The sequence below is a fragment of the Geotrypetes seraphini genome, chromosome 1 (genome assembly GCF_902459505.1).
Source record: "Geotrypetes seraphini chromosome 1, aGeoSer1.1, whole genome shotgun sequence".
Lineage (NCBI taxonomy): Eukaryota > Metazoa > Chordata > Amphibia > Gymnophiona > Dermophiidae > Geotrypetes > Geotrypetes seraphini.
In genome coordinates, this window is record NC_047084.1 from 167,240,854 (window position 1) to 167,263,291 (window position 22,438).

A 22,438-nucleotide genomic window follows, 5' to 3' on the forward strand; every position below is an offset into this window, starting at 1 on the left:
GAATGTGATGCGAGAAAAAAGTGACATAAGAACATAAAAACATAAGAAGCGCCATCTCCGGATCAGACCTTCGGTCCATCTAGTCCGGCGATCCGCACACGCGGAGGCCCTGCCAGGTGTACACCTGGTGTAATTTTTAGTCACCCATATCCTTCTATGCTTCATAAGAACATAAGACATAAGAAGTTGCCTCCGCTGGGTCAGACCTTGTCGTGAGAAGCTGCTTGAAAGGAGTGTGCGATCATGATATTTCTTACTTTTACAGCCCTTGACAGGTGGGAATACAAAAAGGGCATGAGATTTTCTACTATTTCTCTGGGTAGTTATGAAGAATATGTTAGCCAAATATAAAAGGAGTCTGACCAAAGGCAACTTTATAGTAGATACAGCCCAGTTTAAAAATTAGCCCAGTTTTTAAAAAGCCTGCCCTTATTCGCCGATTACCTGCCTCAATAAGTACTGGTAAGTTGGACTTCTGATTCTTTGACTAGCCAAATAACGTGCATTTGTCTCCACGGGGTCTTTTGCTAAAGTGCCTCTCATACTGTCAGGTAAAGTCTCCTTGTTTTCAGTGTTTTATCATTTATTATGTTAACAAAACCTGTTTGATTGTTATGATGTTTATTAATATGAGTAGATCAGATTTGTTTCTTGGGGAATTTCCCCTTACCCCTTTACAGGAATGGCTGTCTGCTTTGTCACACACTAGAAGTTGGAGGGCAGTCTAGAGGTAAGAAAGGAGGAGCAAAAAGCTATGCTAACTAGGCTTTCTACAAGAAATCTCATGAGATGGGATTGACTACCTGAGTGTTCATGAATTGAGTGAGGGTTTACAAGAAAGAAGATTACCATGGTAAGAATCTAATCTTTCCTTGGTCCCAGTCTTGAATGTTTCTTTTTATGGAATATTTGGATAATGTAAATCAAATCCCATTGAGCTCGTATGTATATCTGTTTTATGGGTCCCCTTTACAAAGTCGCAGTGGTGATTGTCCTGTGGCAAAAAGAACCAAATCCCATAGGAATTGATTTATCATGGGAGAATTGCTACTGCAGCTTTGTAAAAAGGGCATTATATGGGATGCTTGCATTTTTGATAATTCATTGGATGTTTCCAGCTTGACATGTCAAGAGCAACGAAGCAATTAGTAAATTCAACTAAATAAAATAACATTCCCTTAAGAGATTGATAGTCTGAATACTGTATTTATGGTTATCTAAATACAGATAACTAATATGCCATTATAATTTCTTTCCAGGATTACAGAGTCAACATCTTCTTAAGACAGAGATGGAATGACCCAAGGCTCAAACTTCCTACTGATTTTAAAGGTTCAGATGCATTGACAGTGGATCCCACAATGTTTAAATGTCTTTGGAAGCCTGATTTGTTTTTTGCAAATGAAAAAAGTGCAAATTTCCACGACGTTACCCAAGAAAATATTCTTCTGTTTATATTTCGAGATGGAGATGTGCTAGTCAGTATGAGGTAATTTTGTATGGTATCAAAATTTGTTAATTTTGATTATTTGCTGTAGTAAATATGATTAAGTAATTTTCATTTTGTAAATCTTCTGTTTGATATTTCAGGTTGTCTATTACCCTATCTTGCCCTTTGGATTTGACTTTGTTTCCTATGGACACTCAGCGCTGTAAGATGCAACTGGAGAGCTGTATGTAATCTAGTTTTTATATATATAGATTACTCTGTATATCCCATTTTCTACAATTCTGTAGATATATAAATTATAAGAATTATTGAGACCCTTAAGCTTCCATTCCAGTGGCCCTTTTTTCTCTGACGGTCATTTGTTATCCAGTCAATCTTTCTCCTCTGAAATCCTAAAGGGATCACATTAAAAATCCACAAATTCTTAGGGAGAGGATAGTTATGGAGAGATATGGAACTAGGAGAGAAGCACCCTTCAAAAATGTGTAACTAAGAATTTAAACCACAAAATACAACAGAGGCAAATATGCTATAGTGTGCTTACATCGGCTGTTAATGCATGTACTGAAAACTATTCTAAATGAAAATAGAGTAGATGGTAATATGCATCTGTGCTTTACCTGTAAATGGTATTGCAAAAAATTATACGACAGGAAACTATTTAATAAACACTGCAAGGAAGCGCAGTTGACTTTGTACAGTAACATCTACAGGTGAAATGTTATTCCTTACCTGTAAAATATGTTTTTTTCTGAAGACAGCAGGATTACGAGCAGACACGCGACTGTGCAGTGTCGTAGCTCTTCTAGGGAGTCTTCATCTCCTTATTTCTATAGCTCAAGGTTGTGTAGGAGGTGGGAAGGATTATGTCCCTGGTCAGTTTTTTTGTCTACAGGAGAGCATATAGTTATTTGTAAGCAACAATGTGTTTTCCCTGAAAATCAGGTTTGAGTCAGGCATATAAGTGGATAATTCCCAACCACAAGGCAGCTCACTTTGTTTATGTATTTGTCCTTTTGTGGAGCAGTCTATCTAAAAATACTGTGGGTGGATCCAAGATGTCTGACGGTTGGAGAGACGCTCTGAAACACTTAACTGATTTTCTACTATTGGTTTTCCTTTGTCCACTGGTAATGCCGAAGATGAGGGGCAGAAGAGTCGCTGGAGCCTCACAAAGCTTGGAGAATCCCCCTCTTCGGACAATTGAAGATTTTTTGAGCCGTCTACAATGGGAGCCTATAATGTCGGGGAATCATCCGCAAGCAGACGTCTCTGGGCTTGAAACCATGCTGAGCCCTGACATCGGAGTCCTGCCTCCCAAGCCACATGGAGCCAGCTCACCATGGATGGACAGTACGTCCAAAGAGGCAGTATTACCTCTCCGGGCAGCTACTACACCTATCGATCTGGCACTGGATTCTTTTGTGGATCTGTCAAGTCCTAGGATTAATTTTGCAGCTGGAACAACTATGGAGCAAAGGAATCAAGGCCAACAAGCAGAAAACCTAGGGGGTGAGCAACTTAAGACTAACAACTTCTTCTATCAAACTGCACTAGCAGTTTGTGCAGTGAGCCATGCTGAATGGCCTACGCTGCTCTTGACGCTCATAGAGTTCCTATGAGCGTCGGGAACAGCGCAGCTCTCTGCGCTAAAAACTGCTAGTGCAGTCTGATAGAAGAGGCCCTAAGTACTTTTTCAGTCACAAAACCCACCGAGGTAACTTTGGACTCTGTGGGATTTGGTAGTCAAGCTGGGAAATACTTTAAGTCCACAAATTACCGAACTAGAAAAAATAATTCATGAACATAAAAATTGAATTAAAGGAGTTTAAACAGGAATTGTCTTCCACAAAAATTAATATGGAAAAAATGGATAAAGAATTAGTGGGGGTAAAATTGGAAATAATTACCACGCTAATAACTTGTGTTTGCTTAATTTTCCTAAAGTTCCTTCAGTGACACCCAGAGAAATGCTTAAAAAATATTTCATTGAAATGTTTAATATTCATGAAGAAACCATACCCCCCTTTACACAAGTATATTATTTGCCAAGTAAAGATAAAGAACAACAGGTAAACGGATCCAGATCAAATTCAATAAGAACCTCAATTGGACATCACGGCTATCTTAGAAACTTCAGATAAAGATCTGACTAAACCTGCAACTCTTTTAATAACCGTTGCATTATTACCTGACAAAAATTGGATCATGAAACCATTCTTTAAAAACAGATATAAAGAATTTCTTCGTTTGAAACTACAAATATTCCCTGATGTTTCTAAAAAAAACTCACAAGTGAAGATGCCAATTTCTGATTTTGAAGCCTGGAGTTACTTCGATTGGGGGTGTTTTTTGGTTTTGTTTTTTTTTTCTTAGGTTCCCGTGTAAATGTATAGTGATATATGGTTCTTATAAATATGTTTTCTTTGAACTGACTCACCTTACTAGCTTTCTGACTTTAAAACGCCATGAAAAGGAAGGAACAACAACAAATTAAATGAGTAAATTTTTGACTCCCTAAAGGCTTTGCTGCCAGACCCTTAGGGCTGCTTTTACAAAGCCGCATTAGGGCCTTAACGCGCAGAATAGCGCGCTAAATTGCCGCACGCGCTAGCCGCTACCACCTCCTTTTGAGCAGGCGATAGATTTCCAGCTAGCGCACGCTAATCCGGTGTGTGCGATAAAACCGCTAGCGCAGCTTTATAAAAGGAGCCCTTACTTTTTCCTTGTTTATATTAGTACCTACTTACCCGGGAAACTACAGACCAGTGAGTCTGACCTCGGTACCAGGAAAGATGATAGAGGCGCTGATAAAGAAACGCATCATTGATCACCTCGACGGACACATTCTGATGAGGACCAGCCAGCACGGTTTCAGCAAAAACAGATCTTGTTTGACAAACTTGCTGCACTTCTTTGAGGGAGTAAACAGCAGATAGACAAGGGCGATCTGGTCGACATTGTATATCTGGATTTTCAAAAGGCGTTCGACAAGGTTCCGCATGAACGACTACTTCGGAAAATTGCGAGCCATGGAATCGAGGGAGAAATACTCAAGTGGATTAAAAACTGGCTGGAGCATAGGAAACAGAGAGTGGGAGTAAATGGGCAATATTCGGACTTGAAGAGCATAACGAGAGGGGTGCCGCAGAGCTCGGTGCTTGGACCTGTACTCTTCAACATCTTTATAAATGATCTGGACATAGGTACGACGAGCGAGGTGATTAAATTTGCGGACGACACAAAGTTATTCAGAGTAGTGAAGACACAGGGGGGATTGCGAAGATTTACAACGTGACATAATCAGGCTCGAGGAATGGGCATCGACATGGCAGATGAGGCTCAACGTGGATAAGTGTAAAGTGATGCATGTCGGTATCAAAAATTTCAAGCACGAGTACAGGATGTCCTGGGTGGTACTTGGAGAGACCTCCCAGGAAAGGGACTTGGGAGTTCTGATAGACAAGTCGATGAAGCCGTCTACACAATGTGCAGCGGCGGCGGCGGCGAAAAGGGTGAACAGAATGCTAGGAATGATAAAGAAGGGGATCACGAACAGATCGGAGAAGGTTATCATGCCGCTGTACCAGGCCACGGTGCGTCCTCACCTGGAGTACTGCGTACAGCACTGGTCGCCGTACATGAAGAAAGATATGGTACTACTCGAGAGGGTCCAGAGAAGAGCGACTAAGATGGTTAAGGGGTTGGAGGAGCTGCTGTGCAGCGAAAGATTAGAGAAACTGGGCTTCTTCTCCCTCGAACAGAGGAGATTTGAGAGGAGACATGATCGAAACATTCAAGGTACTGAAGGGAATAGACTTAGTAGGTAAGGACAGGTTGTTCACCCTCTCCAAGGTAGGGAGAACGAGAGGGCACTTTTTAAAGTTGAAGGGGGATAGATTCTGTACAAACGTAAGGAAGTTCTTCTTCACCCAGAGAGTGGTGGAAAACTGGAACGCTCTCCCGGAGGCTGTCATAAGGGAAAACATCTTCCAGGGATTCAAGACTAAGTTAGACAAGTTCATACTGAACAAGGACGTACGCTGGTAGGGCTAGTCTCAGAGCAGTGGTCTTTGACCAAAAAGGCCGCCGCGTGAGTGGACTGCTGGGCATGATGGACCACTGGTCTGACCCAACAGTGGCAACTCTTATGTTCTTATATTTATCTAAGTTTTGAGAACTTGAGTTTTGTATAAGTAATAATATGTATAACTAATAGAGAATTTCCTTCATTATTGTACGTAAGCAAACTTTTCTGTACAAGATGTTTAAATGTATAAATAAAAAAAATAATAAAAATACTGTGGGTTGCAGAAATACACAAGTCAAATTGACTCAAAAAGCTTGACCAAATGCACTCTTTATTATTATGGTCTAGTCAAGGCAGAAATGTGAGGTAAAGATATAGAGTTGAAGACTAGATAACTGCTTTACAAATGGTATTCAGTGAAGCTCTAATTTGATAAGATTATATTTCAGATGTGAGAAGAGCACCTAGTTGTTTATAACAGCATGTTGCCAATCCATTTAGTAGAATTTTGATGATTTGCATGCCTAATCTCTTGGGGACTTTCTGATGGATTCAGAGATAAGCGAAAGCTAGAAGAGTGTGAGCTGTGTGATTCGAGAATGCGTCTACAGAGACCAGAGAATTGGCCCTGGGTGAACTTTGGTGTCTGACATCATCAATTGATACCATACAAAATTATACCCCATACAAAAAAACGCTCTCCTGAAAATTTGACATCTGGTAGAGAAAAAATTGCTCTATTCAATGCTTTTTGAACTAAAGTGATTGCTAGTGTCAAAACTAAAATACAAGGCTTCTAAGATGGGTAAAATCTGTTAATAATATTTTTGCTGCTCTGCAAATAAATGAAAGCAGGCCTTGAAATTTTCATAGATGAATAGTAATCAATAGTTGAGCAGGCGTACCAAGCAAGAAGACACCACTTAAATTTGTTACAAATCTATGGCACGCCAAAGATGAAGCCAAAAATTAGCAAATTGAGTTTTTGACCAACTTTGGCATTGAGGTATCAGGGCATTGAGGCATCAGAAGAGCGCTTAACATAGATTTTTAAAATTCTGAAAGCTTAAGTACAAAAAGTTGCACCAGTAGACTAAATTTCAGGCTGATGTTAGCAATACCCTGTGTACAGGAGGCCCTTGAAGTTGCCCATTTGTTTTGTACAACACGCACAAAAATTTTAAGGCCTCTCATTAGGCACCTCTTACTATATGAATTTCAGGTTTTAGGGGTTGAAACTTTGCATGACTTAGTGCCATAAATTAGGGTACCTACATGCCAAGTTTCATTAAAATTGAAGATAGTAAGGTGTGGACCACTTGTACAGTTGACATGGACTGACCCACTGCAGAGCAGAATGCGGGATGATTCCCTGTGCCCCCTTTCTCTCTGTTTTGGTCAAGTGATTTTTGGTGGCTTTTTGAACTATGCTGCAGGAAACTCTGTATTCCTCAGCCAATTAGAAGGAGTAATGGAGAGAAAAATATGTAGATTTCGGTTTGCAGGTTGAGGTGAAACACTTTTAGTATTGATTCCTTAAGGGACTTACAGAAAGAAGATTTACCAAAGGCAAGAACCAAATCTTCCAGTCATTGAGTTGAATATAGACTGTCCTCTAAGTTTTGCTAGGAAAGGAATGTTAGAGATTGGCCAGTAGTTTTTGAGCTTGTCCTAATCAAGTGAGCTCTTTTTCTGTTCGGGGCATACTACAGCTCTTTTTAGTGGTGTTGGCAACTACCCTACTACAAGAGAGGAGTTAAAAAGTTTAGTGTCCCCTTCAATGAGGCCTATGCTCATTCATTGTACTGTCTTTGCTAGATAGGGCTTAAAGCGGGCAGGTTGTAGACATTTAAGGATTTTCAAGATATTCTTCTGTGACCTAGTAGAATGAATCCCAGATGACAGTGCATGGTGTGGGAGAGGAAGCGTTCTCTTCATTAGCTGGTGGAAGTTTTGTTAGGACAGTCTGTAGGTCCTGATGAGACCTTTAATTTTGTTGGCAAAGTACATAGCAAAATCATTGCAAGTTAGTTGTGACTGGAAAAGCTGGTTCTGTTGTGGGGTTTGCAGTAGGCTGTTTACTATTTTAAATAATTGCTTTGTTGAATTTGCAGCTTATTCAGAGTGTTGAGAGAAATATTTTTTTTTTTGATGTTAAGGCATGGCAATAGTCTGCCATGTATTTCTTACAGTTGAGCCTGTCTTCATCTTGGTGAGATTTTCGTCATTTTCTTTCACGTTGACATCCTTGATGCTTAAAGACCCATAGTTCTTTTTTTTATTATTAAATCTTTATTCATTTTTAAACTTATAAGTGTGATAACATATCCATACAAATAACCATAAATATATATCTCCCCCCTCCCCACTCTTATCTATCATATAATCAATACTTACACAACATGTAACAATAAAAATACCCTCCCTCCTACCCCATAATTGAACACGTAAATTTAAGGGAAACAAGATTTTTCTAATCATTACAATACTTTGTTAATGGCTCCCAAATATCTTGAAATTTGCTGAAACAACCCATAGTTCTAAGGAGAGCCACTGGGAATGAGTATAGGACCTTCTTTAGAGAGGCTGCTTTTTTGTCTAATACCATCGCTAAGTGTGCCTGTTCTGACACTGTCAACCTGGTTCTGACACTCTCATTATCTTTTCATCCTCATGGGAGTAGGGGAACAAGACCTCTAGGAAGTTATCAGCAATCGGAATTCTCATGTCTCTAATTTCCTTCCAAACTTTGGTTGGGCTCATCTTTATGTAGCCTTTAATAGAACGTTGGATTAGAAAATGATCAGTCTATGATAGGAGTATTATCTAGATGTTACCAGCTTTGTGTTCAAAGCTGTTGACACTTTTGCAGAACACCAAGTCTAGCATATGGCTTTTTTCATGGGTTGGAAATGAGATCATAAGAACATAAGAATTACCGCTGTTGGGTCAGACCAGTGGTCCATCGTGCCCAGCAGTCTGCTCATGCGGCGGCCCCCAGGTCAAAGATCAGTGCTCTAAATGAGTCCAGCCGCACCTGCGTACATTCCAGTTTAGCAGGAACTTGTACGACTTTGTCTTGAATCCCTGGAGAGTGAATCTTAGAGTTGTCATTGTATCAAGTAGTGGTGTCTGGAGTTCTGAGGTATAGGTTAAAGTCTACCATGATCAGTAACCTAGGATAGCTTAGGGTTATCTCAGTTACCAGATTAAGCAGTACTTGCCCATTTGATATTTTGTTACAAGGTACTCTGTAGACCAAAAGCAGCCACATTGGTTCCTTTTTAACTAGCTGGATTAGGACACATTCTGACTCGGACAAAAAGGGGATAAGATTCTGCAGATGCTGATTGTCTCACTAACAAGGACTTCTACCCCTCCATCCCACTTCCTTTGTTTTGGTAGGTGCAGAATAGTGAATTGTATGGGGCATAGTTCATCCAATTGTACTTCTTCACTTTCATCCAGCTAGGTCTCTGTTATTCCCAAGTTGTCTAAGTGGTATTTGATGATTACATTAGGAATCATAGGAAATTTAATATTGGCTGATCGGGCATTTACTAGTCCCAAGTTTCCAAGTATTTGATCTGTTAAACGTGTACTGTAACTATGCCAAACTGTAACCTGTTAAATGCATATTATGTATGTTCAGGGCTGGATTAAAGGGTAGGCTCAATAGGCACGTTCCTTGGGTCTGAAAACATCAGGGGACCCTACCGGTGTGGTGCTATGACATCACGCACCAATGAGGACTGCCCAATCCGATTCAGCGATGGTGATTTCTACCTGCTTCCTGCCTGGTCCTGCACAACCACAGTCAGCTCCTGGCCTCAGCCCCACCCCCACACGTGCTTTGCTTGCGTTCTGCTGGCACGTCACATGCAAGTGACTTTTTTGTTCGCATCAAGTGTTGGTTGGACTGTGCTGCCTATTCCGCTGTAAGTCGGCGATGGTGCCGCACTGACAGGCAGCTACCTTCGCGGACTCGTCTTCTGACTTGCACTCTCCTGGTCTCCTGGCACCAAAGTTCTTTTCCTGCAAGGTGCAGTAGCTTCGTGGTTGTACTGCCTGAGAAGGCTACCTCACTCACCCTCCACTGAAAGCCATCCTCTGGACCCTCTCTCTCCAGTAGCAAGGTGCATTTTTTAAATCTCCCCTATCTCCTGAGTCCTGGCTTTACTTGCCCAAGATAGAAGACTTCTGTGGGTATTTGTATCTCTTTATTTCTTTTATCCCTCTTTCTTTGCGTATTCAAATGGGATGCATCAAGGTTGCAGTACTCTTTTGTATATGTAATGGAAAGGGTTCAGAGTTTAAGTCCTGGGCAAGTAGGTGTGAAAAGAAGGAAGGTGGGATTTGTTCAGAGATGTTTGGGAGTTGCATAGAAGAGAAACTGTACACTGGTATGATAATCTTTATTGTTTGCTTTGAATTTTAAATAAAAGAGAAATAAACTGGAAATAAAGAAGTAAATAAGAAAATGAGTAAATAAATGGGGTGGGGCAAGGAGGTGGGGCATGGTGGGCTGTGTGTGACAGGGGCGGGGCGGGTGGGGCAGGGGGACCCAGTGGACTTGTTTGCCTAGGGGCCCTCGATGAATTAATCCTGCCCTGTGTATGTTTAACCTGTACTGAGCTCTTTGGGAAAAACCGGATAGAAAACAAACAAGTGGGTTTGGTTATAATTGTAGGGGGGGGGACGTTACTTGATGGTGATAGGCAGGTATTTGACTGTTTAGCCCTTTTTTTTTAAATGGGCACAGATGTGCATGTTACATATGCACAATACCTACTCTGTTAGGGGAAAAAAAAGACAACAAGCACTCCCCCTGGCCAATGACAGCCCTCCACGACGAACTGACACCAGCACCGACATGGCAGCAAAAATGGCAGGAGGAATGCTCACTTCCTCCTGCCATGCTGACCCCCTCCCCCATGAAAGAAAATTGGCAGGAGGGATGCCTACTCCCTCCTGCCAACGGAGACCCCTCGAACCATCCCCTACCCCCCTCAAAAAAAGGCAGGAGGGATGCTCACTCCCTCCTGCCACCGGATACTCCCCTGAACCTCCAGGTGGTTGAGCCTTAGGCGTCAGAGCTAATTTGGCGTTGGGCTCCTCCCTCTGTACCCATTAAAAAACAAAAAAAGATAAAAATAAAGGTTTCCTGCTCCAAAAAGCTGAGAGACACGAGGCTTTTTCCTGCCTCTCAGCTGTTCGGGTTTCTCCTGTCGGCTCTGCACATATGTGAGAATCGCCCTCACAGCCATCAATCGGATGGGAGAGTCGGGGATTACAACAAACCTCTGCATGAATCATTTGCATGTAAACTTTTTAGTGCATCAATAGCTCTTTTTGAATCGGCCAAAAAATCAGATCGGAGCAGACCCACACGGTCTTACCAATCCTCTTAGTGCAGGGATCTCAAAGTCACTCCTTGAGGGCAACAATCCAGTCGAGTTTTTAGGATTTCCCCAATGAATATGCAGTGAAAGCAGTGCATGCACATAGATCTCATGCATATTCATTGGGGAAATCCTGAAAACCTGACTGGATTGTGGGCCTCAAGGAGGGACTTTGAGACCCCTGTCTTAGTGCATCTAGGCCTGAGTCTCTTTCAAGTGTGTGCTTCCTAGGAAAGTTGAGGTTCTCTAGGAGCTCTCAGAAAATGAGTACGTTCCCTTGAGGCTAGAGAAGCAGACTTGGAAGAGCTGAGGGAGACAGGGAAGTACATAGAGGAGACCTACAGGGATTTTGTAGAGAACTCCCACCTTCCGGTCTGGTAGCCCTGTGCTGCCTTGGAGGAGAGAAGTCTCCTAGAAAGGAGAGCATCACACTGGTGAAGTAGGAAATAATCCTGTAGCTAGGACCTGCTACCAGGGGATGCAGTATCCTCTCGCCCAGGAGGGAAAAGTTAGGACAGTTGTAGTTGGTGATTCGATCATTAGGCAGCTAGGTGGCTGGTGGGCATAAGGATCGCCTGGTTACTTGTGTGCCTGGTGCAAAGGTGGCGAACCTCACGCATCACAAAGATAAGATTTTAGATAGTGCTGGGGAGGAGCCAGCTGTCTTGGTACATATAGGAAAATGTGGGAAAGAGGTTCTGGAAGCCAAATTTAGGCTCTTAAGTAAAAAGCTGAAATCCGGATCCTCCAGGGTCAGAATGCTTCCAGTTCCATGCGCAGGACCCAAGAGGCAGGTAGAGCTCTCCGAAGTCTCAATGTGTGGTTGAGACAATGGTGCAGGGATGACGGATTTAGATTTGTTAGGAACTGGGCAACCTTCTGGGAAAGAGGGAGCTTGTTCTGAAAGGATGGATTATACCTTAACTAGGATGGAACCAGACTGCTGGCACTAACGTTTAAAAAGGAGATAGAGCAGCTTTTAAACTGAAATGTAGGGGAAAGCTGACAGTGGCCCGAGAGTGGATGGTTCGGTGTGAGGTATCCTTGGAGGATACTATTGAAATAGGTTATTTAGGGAGTCTCAGTAAAGAGGTTCCAATAATGGTGAAAGAAAGCCAAGAGGGTTTAAGAGGAAGGCAGAGTAAAAGACTCTGAGTTTCCCTGTCTTCTCAGCAACCTGTAGTTGCAAGGAAAAAAAACACAATTTGAAGTGTCTGTATACAAATGCTAGAAGCCTAAAAAATAAAATAGGAGAGTTAGAGTATATAGCACTGAATGATGAGATGGATATAATAGGCATCTTGGAGACCTGGTGGAAGGAGGACAATCAACGGGACACTGTGTTACCAGGGTACAAATTATATCGCAAGGATAGAGTAGGTCAAATTGGAGGGGGGGTTGCGCTATATGCTAAAGAGGGAATTGAATCGAATAAAATAAACATTCTGCGTGACATAGATAACAGTGTGGAATCCTTATGGATATAAACTCCATGTGTGAAGGAATATAAAGGTAGGGTTAAACTATCATCTCCCGGGACAAAATGAGCAGACAGATAAAGAAATATTTTCAGAAATTAGAAAAGCTGGATAATTGGGCGATTATATAATAATGGGTGATTTCAATTACTGTAATCTTACTAACTCCTCCACCAATTCTTAGCTTTTTGGAAATTTCCTCTAACATTTTTTGAGACACCACCACCCTGTGAGTTTTTTTTTACTTAAAATTTGGTTCTCTGATGTAGGATCAAAACGGGCCAAGTCGGAACCTCTGACGAAGATAAGTCCTTTATTTATGAGTTCATAGTGCATAAGAATGGTTTTGACTTCTGTGGGCAGCGAAGAAAAGTATTTGCAATGACTGGGTGGCAAGGCAATATTCATGGGACTTTGGCCCCTTGTTATTGCCTTCGTGTCTTTGAGCATATTTTTTCACATAGAGAAATGATTGCTAAATGTGTATAAAAAGAGTGTTTGATACTTTAAAGGCATGATTTTTTTTATTTTTTTTTTTAAATATATATATATATATATATTCCCTTTAATCACTGAGATAGAGTACCAGATTTGGGAGTTTTCCCCACTAAAGGAGGACAAAGCCATCACCGACAAACTGAACACATTTTTTGCGTCTATTTACCAAAGAGGATATACATAACATACCGGAAGCCGACAGGCTATACGTAGGAAATGAAGACGGGAAACTGACAGGGTTGACAGTCAGTCTAGAATAGGTATGCAGGCAGATTGATAGGCTTAAAAACGATAAATCCCCAGGACCAGATGGCATCCATCCAAGGGTAATCAAGGAACTGAAAGGGGCTATAGCTGAACTGCTTCAACTGTTGATCAAATCGGGAAGGATTCTGGAAGACTGGAAAGTGACAAATGTTACGCCAATCTTCAACAAAGGTTCGAGGGGAGATCGGGAAACTACAGACCGGTGAGTCTGACCTCAGTACCGGGAAAGATGATAGAGGTGCTGATAAAGAACCGCATCATTGATCACCTTGACGGACACAATCTGATGAGGACCAGTCAGCACGGCTTCAGCAAAGAAAAATCTTGCTTGACAAACTTGCTGCACTTCTTTGAGGGAGTAAACAAACAGATAGACAAGGGTGACTGAGGAGTAGTGGCTCGTGGCCAGCAGGGGGTGATGTGTATGGGAGGGTAATGGAATGGATGTCAGACCATGCTAGTGCAGTATTTTTGTGGAGTTTTTCTACAAAAGTGTATGATTCTGGGTAATTCTAGTTAGATAATTCTGTGTTAGTTAAGGACCGCGCCCAAATAGAAGCGTACGAAAAACGGGTGAATAAAAATTTGAATAATATGTAACTAAAGCCAGGAAAACACACTAAAGATTAAAATAAGGGAAAGAATGGTGTTTTTTAGGTATTTTGCTGTTGAGTCAGATCAGAAGGAAACCACATGAATCCAGTTTGGGTTCTCTGTTTTTATTATATCTGTGCTGTCTTTTGGACACCATCTTGTGCCAGTGACTAGTTTTCTGTCTTCTTTGTCCTCTCTGAGTTTTCCCGCTCCCAGCAGCGTGGTGTTAATTAATACCACATGTGCTGTAGATTGGCTAGGAAGATAACGTGTCCTAAACTAAGATATGAATGACCGAGTTATGAATGAATGGGGGCCCCTGGAGTGATTTATGTATGACTGTGTGTTGAACAAAGGACTGAGTTTTGAAAAAACATATTTATATATTTTTGCAACCTAAAGAAATCCTACAGCAGCATCTGGAAGTAATTAGAGTCAGAGACTGCTGTTTCAGTCTCAAGCATAGGAAGGGGGGCATTGGAAGCCCACGCTTAGCACTGTGTCGGTGTAACATGAAGCTGTCAGTTCAGGGAGAGGGGGGGGAGACCAGCCCCTCCTCCTCCTCCTCCAGAGTAAGGTTTCTGTGTAAGGCTATGCAATGTGAACCTGTCAATTTAGGGAGAGGTTGAGAACTTTTCAGCACCATGTTAATAATTGTAGATTCTCTTGAATATGTTATAATGTTAATTCAGAAAACAAATGTACTGTTCTAAAACTTTGGCTAACTTTTAAATGTGGAGGAATTTTCCTGTGTCCAACTTTTAAGACCACCTCTTTGGTGAAATGTTATTGGTTGTCAAACTTGATGATGTCATAATGAGCCAACAGCATATAATAGAAAATCTGGAGCTATTAAGACGAGATCATTATGAGAAGGCCAGCATTTGGCAACTCTAACTATCTCCCATTAGCGCAACTAATAAGCAATTATGCTGACGCTTTTGATCTCATAATGGAAAAATAGAAACAATAATTCAATAAATGTTAATTAATTTTTAAAACCTTGCGCTGGTGTCATTTTGCATGTGTTATTATTTTCAAACCTGAAGCTTTCACAAAGGCGTCGATGTCCCTTGCTCATGACCCAGTCGACATTATATATCTGGATTTTCAGAAGGCATTCGACAAGTTTCCGCATGAACGACTACTTCTACTTCAAAAAATTACGAACCATGGAATTTAGGGTGAAATACTCACGTGGATTAAACATAGAAACATAGAAGATGACGGCAGATAAGGGCCATAGCCCATCAGGTCTTCCCACTCTACTGACCCACCCCCAAGTCTACTATCCTAGGGATCCCACTCCTGGTGACAGGTTCCCTTGGCTTAACCCTCTAAGGGATCCCACATGGGCATCCCATTTGCTCTTAAATTCTTACACGCTGTTTGCCTCGATTACCTGCACTGGGAGCTCGTTCCAAGGATCAACCACTCTCTTGGTGAAGAAATATTTCCTGGTGTCGCCATGAAATTTCCTACCCCTGAGTTTGAGCGGATGCCCTCTTGTGGCTGAGGGTCCTTTGAGAAAGAGAATCTCTTCTTCCATCTCGATACGGCCGGTAATATACTTAAACGTCTCGATCATGTCTCCTCTCTCCCTACATTCCTTGAGTGAGTACAGCCGCAAATTTTTCAGCCTTTCCTCGTACGATAGATCCTTGAGCCCCGAGACCATCCTGGTGGCCATCCGTTGCACCGACTCTACTCTCAGCACATCTTTTCGGTACTGTGGCCTCCAGAATTGCACACAGTATTCCAAACACTGGCTGGCGGATAGGAAACAGAGAGTGGGGGTAAATGGACAATACTCGGACTGGAAAAACATCACGAATGGAGTGCCGCAGGGTTCGGTGCTTGAACCCGTGCTCTTCAACTTATTTATAAATGACCTGGAAATTGGTAAGACGAGTGAGATGATTAAATTTGCAGACAATACGAAGTTATTCAGAGTAGTGCAGATGCAGGAGGATTGCGAAGACCTGCAATGTGACATAAACACACTCAAGAAATGGGCCGCGACATGGCAAATGAGGTTTAATGTGGATAAGTGTAAGGTGATGCATGTCAGTAACTAAAATCTTATACACGAATACAGGATTTCCGGTGAAGTACTTGGAGAGACCCCCCAGGAAAGAGACTTGGGAGTACTGGTGAGACAAGTTGATGAAGCCATACGCGCAATGTGCAGTGGCTGCTAAAAGGGTGAACAGAATGCTAGGAATGATTAAGAAGGGGATCACGAACAGATCGGAGAAGGTTTATCATGCCGCTGTACTGGGCCAAGGTACGCCCTCACCTGGAATACTGGAATACTGAAGAAGAACACGGTACTACACGAAAAGGTCCAGAGAGGAGCGACTAAAATGGCTAGGGGGCTGGATGAGCTGCCGTACAGCGAGAGATTAGAGAAAATGGGCCTCTTCTCCCTTGAAAAGAGGAGACTGAGAGGGGACATGATCAAAACATTCAAGATAATGAAGGGAATAGACTTAGTAGATAAAGACAGATTGTTCACCCTCTCCAAGGTAGAGAGAACAAGAAGGCACTCTCCAAAGTTAAAAGGGGATAGATTCCATACAAATGTAAAGAAGTTCTTCTTCACCCAGAGAGTGGTAGAAAACTGGAACGCTCGTCCAGAGGCTGTTATAGGGGAAAACACCCTCCAGGGATTCAAAACAGTTAGACAAGTTACTTCTGAACCAGAATGTACGCAGATAAGGCTAGTCACATTTAGTGCACTGGTCTTTGACCTAAGGGCCGCCGCGTGAGTGGACTGCTGGGCACGATGGACCACTGATCTGACCCAGCAGCGGCAATTCTTATGTTCTTAATTTATTTTCACTTCAGTGCCGGGTAACACATAGACAAATATGATTTAATGAGATGGAGTCAGCATGGGTTCAGCCTAGGGATATCTTGCCTCACCAATTTGCTTGACTTCTTTGAAGGTGTGAATAAACGTGGATAAAGGTGAGCCAGTTGATGTAGTGTAGTGGTCTCAAACTCAAACCCTTTGCGGGGCCACATTTTGGATTTGTAGGTACTTGGAGGACCGCAGAAAAAATAGTTAATGTCTTATTAAAGAAATGACAATTTTGCATGAGGTAAAACTCTTTATAGTTTATAAAACTTTCCTTTAACAGTTAAAAGGAAAGATATATAAACTATAAAGAGTTTTACCTCATGCAAAATTGTCATTTCTTTAATAAGACATTAACTATTTTTTCTGCAGCCCTCACATTTAAAGTTTAATATTTTTTCTTTCTCAAAACTGGCACATTTCAATCACTATATTAAAAATAAAATCATTTTCCCTACCTTTGTTGTCTGGTGACTTTATTTTTCTGTGCTTTCAACTATGTTTCCAGGGCCTTCTTGTCCTTTGACAGTTTTTCTCTCCGTCTTCACTTTCTGCCTTGCATCCATCTTTGGCATTAACTTAATGTTCAATTTTTCTGCTTTCTTTTCAAAATCTACGTTTCCATGTCTTACCTTCCCTTCCTATCTCTCTCTTCTTCCGTCCTATTTCCATGGTCTGGCATCTCTTTCCTTCCTTTCTCTCCCTCCCTCCTTCCTTCCTTTCCCCTGGTCTGGCATCTGTCTCCTTCCCTTCCCCCATGCCCTGGCATCTCTCCCTCCCCCTCCATGGTCTGATATCTCCTTTCCTTCCCTCCCTCCCATGAACTTGGCTTCTTCTCTTGTTCCTCTCCTCTCCCTTCTCCTTCCTTCCCTCTCTTTCCCCAATTGGGTGCAGCAGCAACAAAAGCAGCATTTCCCTTCCCCCTTTCCTGTGCAGGAGAGGCATTTCTCTTCCCCTTTCCCTCCCTCTCCCTTTCCCTGTACAGCAGCAGCAGCATTTCCCTAGGGTCCCCCTTTCCTATGTAGCAGAAGCATTTCTCTTTCCCCTTCCCTTCTGTTCTCTTCCTTGTGGAGCAGCAGTGTGTCTGGCTGGCTCGTTCCGTTCAAAGCCGCGGGTGGCAGCTCCTTGCGAGATCCGAGCCTGCGTCTGAAGCCTCTCTGATGTTGTGACATCAGAGAGGCTTCCGATGCAGGAGTGGATAGTGCGAGGAGCCGCCAACCCATGACTTTGAACGGAACGAGCCGGCCAGACACGCTGCTGCTCCAAAAGGAAGGGAAAGGGGAAGAGAAATGCTGTTGATCGCGTCCAGACCGCGGGCCGCAAATAAAACCTGGAGAGCCACATGCGGCCCGCGGGCCACGTGTTTGAGATCGCTGATGTAGTGTATTTAGATTTTCAGAAAGCTTTTGATAAAGTTCCTCATGAGAGGCTCCTGAGAAAGTTAGAGAGTCATGGGATAGGTGGCAAAGTTCAGTTGTGGATTAGGAATTGGTTATCGGATAGAAAAAAGAGGCTAGGGTTAAATGGTCATTTTTCTCAATGGAGGAGAGTATACAGTATAGTGGAGTGCCGCAGGGTTCTGTACTGGGACTGGTGCTATTCAACTTATTTATAAATGATCTGGAAATTGGAATGATGAGTGAGGTGATTAAATTTTCAGATGACACTAGACCAGACATGGGCAACTCCGGTCCTCGAGGACCAGAATCCAATCGGGTTTTCAGGAATTCCCCAATGAATATGCATTGACAGCAGTGCATGCAAATGGAGCTCATGCATATTCATTGGGGAAATCCTGAAAACCCAATTGGATTCTGGTCCTCGAGAACCGGAGTTGCTCATGTCTGCACTAGATTGTTCAAATTTGTTAAAACACATGCGGATTGTGAAAGATTGCAGGCAGACCTTAGGAAATTGGAAGGCTGGGTGTCCAGGTGGCAAATGAAATTTATTTGGACAAATGCAAAGAGATGCACATTGGGAAGAATAATCTGAATCACAGTTACTGAATGCTATGGTCCACTTTGGGGGTTAGCGCCCAAGAAAAGGATCTGGGTGTCATTGTAAACAATACAATGAAACCTTCCGCTCAATGTGTGTCTGCGGCCAAAAAAGCAAACAGGATGCTAGGAATTATTAAAAAAGGGATGGTTAACAAGACTAATAATGTTATTACACGCTATGGAAACTACGTACCATTAAACCCTTTTTTTGATTTTTCTGCTTTTAAACTTCTGGCGCAATCTTTATTACTGAGTCTTTTGGATTATTGTAATACAGTGGTGCCTCGCATAACGGCCGCCTCGCACAGCGAACGCTGCGCACAACGAACTTCTTGTCTTGATCCGTACAACGGACTTCGTTTCACACAACGAAGTCGCCCGAGCTGCATCCGCGCCTACTGCTGATGCGTTGGGGGGGGCGGAGCTACTCTCGCCGCTTCCCCGATGCTAAAAAAAAAGAAAAGAAAAGTGGACGGTTTGCTCGTTAGGGAGCTTCGTTGCGTTTTAGACATAAAAGGCAGCCCTTCCACTCCCCGAGCAGGAAGTGAAGGGAGGAGCCCGGAGCTCGCGCCGCTCAGCTGATCCCACGCTCGCGCTCCGCTCTAGCCGGTGCAGCCCAGGGCCATTGGAAGAGAAGCAGCAGCCGCTGGCCGTCATGGAAGTGCAACTGGCTCCCTTCCGGGCCTGGGCCGACTTCTTCCCGGGCTCCGATCGCTTCGCCAAGCCCGATTTCAAGGACATCAACAAATGGAACAACCGAGTGGTCAGCAACCTGCTCTACTACCAGACCAACTACCTGGCGGTGGCGGCGCTGACGGTCCTGGTGGTGGGGTGAGTCTGATGGGCCCCGCCCTTTCGGACCCTCTCGAGCCACCGTTTGCTTTCTTCCCGGAAGGGTTTGGGGCTAACTTCAGCTTCTGTGTCTGGAGGTTTTCCAGTTCTAGCCCTATTTTACAGGGATGCTTAAATTAAGAACTAGGACTTCCAATAATGATTTTAAAAAATGGACGTTTAACTGCAGTATTGGGTCCCTTCCTTTTACTTTGCTGAACAGCAGAAGGTGGTAGATGCTGGATTTGGCAAGGCCTTAACGCATGGCACTGCCTGCTCACTCCATTAGGAAACATACAGTGAAGATGTGCAAGATTCGATAGACTCTACTTAGTCTGTCTTTAAATTTAAAAAATGTGTGTTTTTAGATGTATCTAAATGAAAATAATAACAAAAAATTTATCTTTTTTATGTCATCTTAGCATATTTTATGCTGCAGAACGAATTATTTTGTTTTACATGTATTGTTATGGGAAAACACGTTTCACATAACGAACTTTTCGCATAACAAACTTGCTCCTGGAACGAATTAAGTTCGTTGTGTGAGGCACCACTGTATTGTATATTTAACAATTCCCAAGAAAGACATGGTTAGACTCATATTGATAAATATATGAAAAAAATGTGTGTATTGCAAAATCTAGTTATTAGCAGGGAAACATCCAGGCCATGTGTACCAAAAACAAAGCTGACAACACATAAATCAAAAATTGAAACGGAGAAAAATAAACCTCAATTGAGGGAGGTTGGGACTACACAAGTACCCAGCCCTCCACACATCATCACGGGTTTATAAAAAAAACTCTGCAAACATGTATATGAGTAACTAATTCACTCGTTTCCATTCATACAAATTCTTATTTTCGTCACTTTTTTCAAAAGTCTTTCTTGTGTATAAGCGCCAGTGTCTAGCAATACAGGCCAGAATCCCAAACTTAACTCAATTAGTTAGCAAGGGCTACAGCTTAATTAAATTAGTGTAAGAGTTCTTGAAGACATGGAGCACACAGTCAAAAAATATGGAAAAAACACACTCATCTGAAAAGAGAGGATTTTCACCAGAGGCTTTCAACTCGTAATCCCGACAGAAAAGACTTTCTGTTTCGCCCGACAAGGGCTACTTCAGGGGAAAAATGCCATCTTCTAATGTCTCCATACTTCTTTACAATCTGTTGGAAGTGAAGCCGACTCCTCTCAAGAAGGTACTGGGACTGTGAGACGCGCCCGGCTCGAACAAAAAACGAACCGGGCGTCATGACGTCATCCACTACGTGGTGCGTGATAGGCTAAACACAAGCACTACTATTAAGCTCCCAATCGGTCATAAAATAAGAACTTCAAAAAAAGTTCATAACTCCAGAGAAAATTCAGAAGAATGGTTGCCATTCATAAGTGGTATTTAAGCTCAACGGCTCCAAAGTTTGCAATCGATTAATCCACTGCTGTTCCTTCTGCCATAACACTCTTCTACTATCACCTCTTCTCTGGGTCAGGGGCAATTTCTCAATTGCCCAACATTTTAAATTTTCAAACTTATGACCCAATTGGATGCAATGAGCAACTATAGGGGCTGTTAATTTCCGAGTGTTCAAACAGCTCTTGTGTTCTGTAATTCTCACTGTTAAAGTACGTGATGTTTGGCCTATATATAATAGGTCACATGGGCATTGAATAGCGTAAACTATGTTTGTAGATTGACATGAAGACGAATGATGTAAACTAAAACTCCTGCCATCAGTTGGATTAGTAAATCTAGAAATAGTCATCATTATATCACAGTTTGAACAATGGAGCTTAATAGTAGTGCTTGTGTTTAGCCTATCACGCACCACGTAGTGGATGACGTCATGACGCCCGGTTCGTTTTTTGTTTGAGCCGGGCGCGTCTCACAGTCCCAGTACCTTCTTGAGAGGAGTCGGCTTCACTTCCAACAGATTGTAAAGAAGTATGGAGACATTAGTAGATGGCATTTTTCCCCTGAAGTAGCCCTTGTCGGGCGAAACAGAAAGTCTTTTCTGTCGGGATTACGAGTTGAAAGCCTCTGGTGAAAATCCTCTCTTTTCAGATGAGTGTGTTTTTTCCATATTTTTTGACTGTGTGCTCCATGTCTTCAAGAACTCTTACACTAATTTAATTAAGCTGTAGCCCTTGCTAACTAATTGAGTTAAGTTTGGGATTCTGGCCTGTATTGCTAGACACTGGCGCTTATACACAAGAAAGACTTTTGAAAAAAGTGACGAAAATAAGAATTTGTATGAATGGAAACGAGTGAATTAGTTACTCATATACATGTTTGCGGAGTTTTTTTATAAACCCGTGATGATGTGTGGAGGGCTGGGTACTTGTGTAGTCCCAACCTCCCTCAATTGAGGTTTATTTTTCTCCGTTTCAATTTTTGATTTATGTGTTGTCAGCTTTGTTTTTGGTACACATGGCCTGGATGTTTCCCTGCTAATAACTAGATTTTGCAATACACACATTTTTTTCATATATTTATTAATTATTTTTATGTTTGTACCTTAATAAATTGTTAGTTGTATAGACTCATATTGATTCAGAATACAGAGGTTAGAAAGATCAATGGTCTTAAAAAATATGATCATGTGACTCCATTCTATTGTGAGTTGCATTGGCTGCCAATGGAGGCTTGTGTTTTCTTTAAGTTGGGTTGCTTTTGCTTTAAGGTTATGTATGGTACTGCTCCGTTTTATATGGTTAATAGATTCTCTCTAGCATCGTATAAAAATAGTAGAAAATCTCATGCCCTGTTTACCTTCCCATCATTACAGGGCTGTAAAAGCAAGAAATTTATGGACCATACTTTAGCATTCCAAGCAGCTTCACGTGACAGAGAATTTTGATTGTTATTGCTTGGAGCCTGTTCTTATAAACATTTCAGAACTCAACTAAAAACCTTATCTTTTTTTCAAAATACTTGGTTAAATAATTTCTTTGTTATTCTTAAATTATCTTTAGTTTATAATCTTTTCACCACCTCTTCTCACTTTGCTATTGCTGCTAG

General features: G+C 42.1%; 1 protein-coding gene across 5 annotated transcripts in view; it reads left to right on the plus strand.

Annotated features, from left to right (window-relative positions):
- Positions 1-22,438, plus strand: part of GLRB (glycine receptor beta) — a 128,829-nt gene that overhangs the window by 65,466 nt on the left and 40,925 nt on the right. For all 5 annotated transcript variants that reach the window (XR_004539158.1, XR_004539159.1, XR_004539162.1 and 2 more), the window contains 2 exons: positions 1,260-1,489; positions 1,591-1,673. Coding sequence is in view for 1 of the 5 variants with exons in the window: in XM_033941330.1 (XP_033797221.1) it covers positions 1,260-1,489; positions 1,591-1,673 (313 nt within the window). In the remaining 4 variants the exon portion in view is untranslated. The remainder of the gene's footprint in view (positions 1-1,259; positions 1,490-1,590; positions 1,674-22,438) is intronic.